The sequence below is a fragment of the Nipponia nippon genome, unplaced genomic scaffold (genome assembly GCF_047370975.1).
Source record: "Nipponia nippon isolate SJK-2023a ecotype South Korea unplaced genomic scaffold, ASM4737097v1 scaffold_3, whole genome shotgun sequence".
Lineage (NCBI taxonomy): Eukaryota > Metazoa > Chordata > Aves > Pelecaniformes > Threskiornithidae > Nipponia > Nipponia nippon.
This window is the reverse complement of record NW_028262347.1, coordinates 115,654,642-115,662,101: the sequence shown is the minus strand read 5'-3', so window position 1 is coordinate 115,662,101 and position 7,460 is coordinate 115,654,642. Positions and strand designations below refer to the sequence as shown.

The 7,460-nt window shown below is 53.1% G+C and overlaps 1 protein-coding gene and 1 long non-coding RNA gene across 2 annotated transcripts; both read right to left on the bottom strand.

Moving 5' to 3' along the window:
* Positions 1 to 1,258: 1,258 nt before the first annotated feature.
* On the bottom strand, positions 1,259 to 3,739 carry LOC148054856 (uncharacterized). Its single transcript, XR_015706788.1, has 2 exons — positions 3,641 to 3,739; positions 1,259 to 3,309 (listed from the first exon to the last, which is right to left on the bottom strand). It is a non-coding gene; the product is annotated as an uncharacterized LOC148054856 (long non-coding RNA).
* Positions 3,740 to 3,794: 55 nt separating this feature from the next.
* Positions 3,795 to 7,233, bottom strand: ADRA2A (adrenoceptor alpha 2A). Its single transcript, XM_009476044.2, has one exon. It carries the CDS (start codon positions 7,076 to 7,078, stop codon positions 5,744 to 5,746), a length of 1,335 nt encoding a protein of 444 aa, XP_009474319.2. The 5' UTR covers positions 7,079 to 7,233; the 3' UTR covers positions 3,795 to 5,743.
* Positions 7,234 to 7,460: the final 227 nt, after the last annotated feature.

Below are 7,460 nucleotides of genomic sequence, written 5' to 3'. Positions count from 1 at the left end.
CCATTGCCATCTGCAAAAGGCACCGCTGGCCCCAGGAAATCCCTGAATGCCTGATGACCCCCGAGCCTCCTGGGAAGGGTCCTTGCTCCTCCCTATTCCTTAAAATCTGCTACAGACCACTCTCAGAGCCACAGAGGGAGAGCAGAACCTTAGATCCAAGACAGCACGGATGGTCTCTCCTAACTTGGCCAATATGGAGCTGACTGTCACACTAAAAGACTAAACTAGAGCCAGCTTAAGCAGGTTTAAGCCAGTTTAAGCCGGCAAGTTTACACCTTTACCGATAGACACCTATGCTCAAGTGAGGGAGATGCCTTCCCACTCCCTTTTACAGTTTTTCCTCATGCCTCTTTGTTGGACTTGGGTGCTGGGACCCATCTCACCTCCCTATAGACCTGGCTGTGAGATGTCCTCACACACTGGTGGTCCTCTCTGGGAAATGAGCACTCCTAGGGGACCACTCAAATGCCCAAGAAGGTCCCTCAAGAAGGAAGGGATGTTGAATGACCAGCTCAAGCATCAGCATCTCCATTCAACACCTCCCAACGTCCCCTGCTCCATGGCAGCAGGTCTCGTTCTCCTCTGCTTGCAACAAACCTCCCTCCTGGGACCGGCCATGCTCTGACCCAAGGAAGGCATGTTTTATGGTGCCCCCCACAGCCCTGTTCACCACCCCCTCTGCTCAGCCTTGGGGACATTTGGGAGTGCGCTGTGGCCTCGTGCAGCATTACTGCAGCGTGATCCCCCATCTGGAATTTCACCTGGACTTCCCAGGGCTCAGACTACAACCCTTTCTGTTCACAGGAGTCAGGATCTGGTCCTGGAGCATTTGTGAGCTGACTGAGTACTAGTGGCTAATGCAAGGGGTGGGCTCCCTGCTAACTCTGTTCTCTCTTCACTCCATTTCTACAGCTTGGGATAAGGCACAGCAATCACAGCTACAAATATTTAACAAGTCACAGAGATGTTACTATAAACCAGCTGCAAAGAGCAGTTCATAGCAGAAACAGTGAGACAGCTCCAAGTGTAACTGCCTGCCAGGGCACCAGCTGTAATAAAGGAGCAATCTCAGCAGACTTTGAACTTTTCCAGTGGTGAAAGAACAGGGAACGTTAAGAAATAAAATAAAACAAAGAGCTTCAGCTGATGAGAGCCTCACAGGCAGCCAGGCCAGCAACTCAACCCAGAGGGACATCGCAGGGCACCAGGTCCAGCAACCCCTGCCCAAGGGGATGCTGGGTGGGATGGGGGTACTTACGGCACAGGACAGCTGACGGACATGGCCTGAAACCCACGGAGGCTCCCCCAGGCACAGGAAACTCATTTTGCATGAGCAGACTGATTCGGGCCAAGTCTATCCATCGTTGGAGTATCTTGGAGAGGCTCCTCTGCGTGACCAGCTCCTTGTGCCCCAGAGAAGGGGGACCAAAACCCCGCAGAAATAAATGCATGTGTCAGCAGGCCAAGGAGGTCAGGGACAAGCCCTGGGCGGGCAGTCACCAGTCTCTGCTAGGGCAACCCTGCTGCTCATGCAGCCCCTCCTGCATGGCCCCGAGCTGACACCTTTGGGCTGTCCTAGAGGGTCCCCACACAAGGGTGGGGTGCAGGGTCACCCAATGCTGGAAAGCTGTGAGAAACCCCTCCAGGGGCAAAGCCGTGAGTGTCATTCACTGTACCAGCCCGGATGGCTCCCACCCCACTGGGGAGGCAGGTCTCCCTCCTCACCCTCGCACCATTAATCTTTCAGCCCCAAGATTATAAAAAACAACCAGAGTTCATTACATCCCCTAATGTGTCATTTGCATGGGAATGAGCTGGGAGCAATGAGGCAGCGTTCTCCTGTTGAGGAGGGATTCGGGAGGGGGAAGGGGGAGAGCCGGGCACTGGGACCAGGCGAGGGCGGTGGGACTCAGCCCCACAGTGCGATGGGGCAGGCACGGAGGTGAGCGAGACGGCAGAGCCGGACACAGTTATGGCAGAGCTGGAGGGAGCATCCCAGCAAAGCCCACAGCAACACAACTCTGGCTCAGAGGCAGAGGGGATGGTCCTCACCTACCAAAGGGAAAGTGATGGTGGTTTCACCCCAGCACCTCCACCACACAGCCCACGGTGCCCGGAGGTCACTGTGGCTTGGACGTGCCCATCCCCAGCAGGCGTGGAGGGTCCAGGACACAGCTGAACCCAAAATGACCGACAGCTCAGGGAAAATGAAATAAAAGCCTCAGATAGAAGGTGGCAAAGGCAGCAGGATGGTGGAAGTTCAGACACTGGCCACAAGGACCGGCAGGCAGCTCTGCTGTGTCAGACGCAGGGAGTCACTGCCCACGTGTAAAACAGCCCCTTGAGTATTTTATTTGACTGACCTGAACCATAAGGGCATGAGGTTTTGGGAGGGACACAACCCTTGTGGCATAATTTCAGTTTTTTGCACCTTACTTCTACTTTTGGTGGAAAATTGGGAGCAATCAGACATTTCAGCTGTGCAAAGCTTCACTAACTGAAAGCCCACTGAAGCCCCAGTCCCCCAGCCCCAAACCCACCAAAATACTCTACTGTCTGTACTAGAGGTTCGGCCATCAGGCCATCAGACAGCCAGAGGGATGGGGCAAGCATAACTGATGGCTGCTGGATTACCTCCTGCCCCGCGAGGGTCTGCTTTGTAAAACCCTCCAAGGCCAACAGGGCCAGCTGAGACCAGAGGACAGACAGCAGGACACTCTGCCCACATCAAGCCCTCCTGGCCTGCAAAGGCCACCACGAGGTGACCAAGAGGTTCATCTCTGGGCCATCACCGGGTGCCCTACACCCAGCAGCGATGCTGCTTGCCAGCCTTGGTCAACCTCCCAGCTTGCCGAGCACCTCCAGTTGCAACCTTGGTGGCAGCGGCAGAGTGGGGCCATGAGACCAGCAGCTCCAGCACTGGGCTCTGGGCACTTATTTTCTCACCAAACAAGAAGCAGAGCAGGGAAGCAGGGTGACTCCAGGCACCCCAACAGTGGGAAGACCAGGAGCCAGAGCTCCCAAATGGTTACATGTGCTCCTGGGCAAAACGAAGCACACACTAAAGCACTCGCAGGATCGGCGCCTCATGTCCCCCCTGCCTTTGGAGCTACCTGACACTCGTGGCAAAGAAGCCCAGCTGAAGCAGATGGCGAGCAGACCTCAGCGTCCTCAGGGAGGCAGGTAGCCACGCAGAAGCAGCACTTCATTTGTTCGGCAGGAGAACGATCCCCCATCGCCCTCCTGCAGGGAGGGTCTCGGCAGCACCGGTGCCAGGGCAAGCGAGCCCGGCCAGCTGGCTCTCGGGGGCTGGAAAACAAAGCCCCACGCAGATGGACACTCCTGCATATATCAAGAAATACTGCCTTCCAGCCTAATCGTTTCTAATCCCATCTGCAACCTAATTATTAAAAACCTGCTCAACTCAATAGCTGTAAATGCTGCACCAGCCAGGCGTCCCCAGCAATAGTGCCAGGCTGCATTTCCAGGGAGCAAATCACACCCTGAAACCCTAAGCTCTTCTCTTTAAGAAACATGTGAATGCTCTTACTGTGGCATGAAAGGGGGGGAAAAACTACAAGAAATATCAAGGACTCATTTGTTATGCCACTGCGCAATGAACCGAGCCATTGTTCCCTACCTGGGGTAACAACGCCTTTCAGAAAACACGAGTGCTTTTCCCAATGTGCTCTTTAAAAAATGTCAAGACCAAAGCTGCCGGAGGATCGGTGAAGAGCTGGAAAAAAAAAAAATAAAACAAAACAGCTAACAGATTATCCAGAGGGTTTTCACACTTGATCTGTAAACGCTCTTTTATTTAATAAAAATAATCATCCATTATAGCAACTTCTGCTTGTGGTTGGTTGGTTTTGTTTTGTTTGTTTGTTTACAGTAAAGCACAGTTTATTTGCTTTCCTCACCTCTTGAGGATTCAATTCTGAAAATACAAGTGAATGTAAACATTGCTCTCCAGGTCCCAAGATGCATCTGGGGACCCATGGAGTTAATTACAAAGTCAAAAGAGAGAGCAAAATCAACAAAACACTTCCCAAAAGTAAAAAGGTTTTCTTTAAAGTCTCTTCCTATGCACCATACGACTCCGGAGAAGGTAAATTCATCTTATACACGAGACTTACACAGACTTTGCTTTCTCCAAACAATTTCTGTGACTTGTCAGTATTTGATAAAGCTGTTTTCATAGCATTAATAGGCTTGCAGACTCATTTTTTGTGATGGATCAAAAGTTTTTCCTTTTAATATTCTCCAGAAATTTCTTCATGGCACAAGGACGTTAGATTTGTTCTGTCCATTTTTGTATATTTTTTTTAGCAGAAAGAGCTGAAAGACATTTCAGGAGAGGAGTGTAAAAGCAGTATTAACTCTCTCTCCTGCTCCAACCTTACAATATTTACACATTATTTTTTTTTAAAAAAAAAAGCTTAATTACACTATAAAATATTGGAGAAACTGTCAGTCAAGTTTCCCATTTCATACTTTTGCCCTGTATAAGACTGAAAGAGGGATGCTTTTGTATTTCCTAGGAAAGATGAGACTGGCAGATTAAAAACTGAGCTCTTCTCCCTTAATTCAGAAAGGTGGAACAGCCTCTGCACACAAACCCCCTCCTCTTCTGCGGGAAATCCTGCAGTAGTTAAACCATCACAAATCAATACAAATGAGATAACATGATATACGGAACCCTGCCATTTGCTTTGAAATGTTATCTATTTACAGTTGGAGGCGGGGGAGGTGAGTTAGCATCGAACACATTTCGGTGCTGTAGTGTGGTATAATATCAACCGAGATTAACTCGTGGGGAGCTTGGCAGGTCCCAAGCCTCACGGTGCACGGGCAGCAGCCTGTCACTCCATCGCCCGGGACGCCCCTGCCTGCACATCAAAGCCACCGCTCTGCCAGGGTCAGCTGTGATGAACAACGGAGGGCACTTAGCATCTCAGCTGTATTATATCACAGGCAACACAGAAACTGAACAGAATCAGGTACGATATAAAAACCAACAAGGTAAATAGCCAGTCTGGTGAGGTCTGCGATCCTAAGCTTTACAGCCAAAAAAAAATGACAGGATATTGGAAATTTTGGTGATTTTATCAAATTGTCAGGTAGGGGGAATGGCTCTAGTTGTTCAGTGGTTTTGAGTGAGGGGGTTTCAGGGGTGGGAAGAGAGGAACTTTTAAGGTGTCAAAGATAATTAAAGCATTCACAGTTTCAAAGCTGCTTGCCTTGCAAAAATTAAGACATTCAGATTCAGGGATACAATATTGTATTTTACAAGGGGGGTAAAATTAAGTACATATACAACAGGAACAAAAAGATACAACAAAATAAAAAAGCCAACACCTCTGGGGTGGCATACTCCCTCTTTGTTGTTCATCTCAGGGAGCTGCACGATGCTTGTCTTTAAAGAGTCAAACTGAGCAGTCATGAAAATATCCACCGAGAGATTCTGGCAAAAAAAAAAAAAAAAAACCCAACACACTAACAAAACAAACCAAGCAAGTCAAAAGCCATCCTCCCCTGGAAAGCCAAATGCCACGGCTCGGGCTTCCACTTGCCTGCTGCTCCTCGCTGCTGCTGCCCGGCATTTCCATAGACTCATCTTGGGTTTTAAAGGCTTCCTGCTCACGAGCTGAAGGAAACCATCCCACGCAAGCACAGCCCAAGAGAGCCATGCCTTACTCTCCTACAAAGTCTTGAATTAGTCCTGCCCATAGCAAAGGGTCCTTCAAACAATCCTTTTCCTCTCTATCCTGCAGAGGATCCTTTTGAAGGCCCGTCTGAAGTCGTGGTTGAAAATGGTATAGATGACGGGGTTCAAGGAGCTATTGCAGTAACCGAACCAGAAGAAGAACTTGAAGAGGGTGTCGGGCACGGAGCAGCTCTTGCAGACGGCCGTCAGCGTGTAGGTGAAGAAGAAGGGGAACCAGCAGATGACAAAGACCCCAATCACCACCGCCAGCACAAAGGTGAAGCGCTTCTCCCGGTTCTGCCTGCCCCTCCACCGGGACCCTTTGGTGTTCCTCTCCTCCTCCGCCTTTCTGGGCAAACTGTCCCCAGGCTTAATCTGGCTCAGCTTAGTCTTGGTCTTTCCCCTCAAGGGTCTCTCTGGCTTCTTACACTGGTTGTTCTCCTGGTGCTCGGAGGAAGAGGTCTCCTCCATGTCTATGCCGTTGACCTCTCCCTCCTGCCCGCCACCGCCTCCCGCCGCCTTCTCCCCATTGAGCTGGGCTGTGGCTGGCAGGTCCTCCTTGTCGGCCAAGCCGTTCTGCCTCTTCTCAGGGCGCTCTGCCCGCTTGGTCGGCGGCACCCTGGTTCGCCTCTTGGCTATCTGGTAGATGCGCATGTAGACCAGGATCATGATGAGGCAGGGGGCAAAGAAGGAGCCAATGCTAGAAGAGATGATGTACCACTTCTCATCGTTGATCTTGCACCCTGCCACCCCCTGGTCAGCCTGCTGCCCGCTCTTCTTCTCGATGGAGATGAGCGGCGGGAAGGAGATGACGGCCGAGATGACCCAGACGATGAAGATGATGCACTTGATGCGGCGCGGGGTACGCTTGAGGTTGTACTCGATGGCTTGCGTGATGGACCAGTAACGGTCCAGGCTGATGGCACACAAGTGCACGATGGAGGAGGTGCAGAACAGCACATCCAAGGCCAGGTAGATCTCACACCAGACTTTGCCAAAGTACCAATACCCCATCACCTCGTTTGCCAGGGAGAAGGGGATGACCAGCGTGGCCACCAGGATGTCGGCCGAGGCTAAGGAGACCAGGAAGAGGTTCTGGGGGGCCTTGAGCGCCCGGCTGGTGAAGACAGCGATGATGACCAGGACGTTGCCGAAGACGGTGAAGAGCATGAGCAAGCCCGCCAGGCTGATGAGGGTGACGGTGGTGTGCAGGGGGTACGGCGTGCCCCCGCCCGGCCCGGCCCCGCTGTCGTTGAAGGTCCCGTTGGTGCCGGGAGGCGGGTAGCCCTCCTCCTCCTCCAGCTGCCGCTGGTACTCCATGGAGGAGAAGAGGTGGCCCCTCTCCGTGAACGGGCGCTCCAGGTTAAACATCAACCCCGGCTGCGCGGACACCCCCGCCCTTCGCCCCCTGCCCCACCCGGCTCCTCCGCGGGGCTCCGCGCTCCTACTGCGCCGCTGGCCGGGGCGGGGCGGCGCGGGGGCGGCCGGGGGGCTGCGGGCGGCCGCGGCTCATGCCGGGGCGCTGCCCGCCGGGAGCCGCTCAGCGGGGCGCGGAGCGGAGCGGGGCCGGGGCTGCAGCCGGCGGCGGCTGCTGCTCTGCCTCGCTCGCCGCCCGACCGCTTTATAGCCCCGGATCAGGCCGGGGCTGCCGCGTCAGCCCCACGTGGGGAGCTGCCCCCGGTGCGCGCACGCACACACACACACACACACAGATGCAGACACACGGACACGCACACGCACGCACCGGCACGCA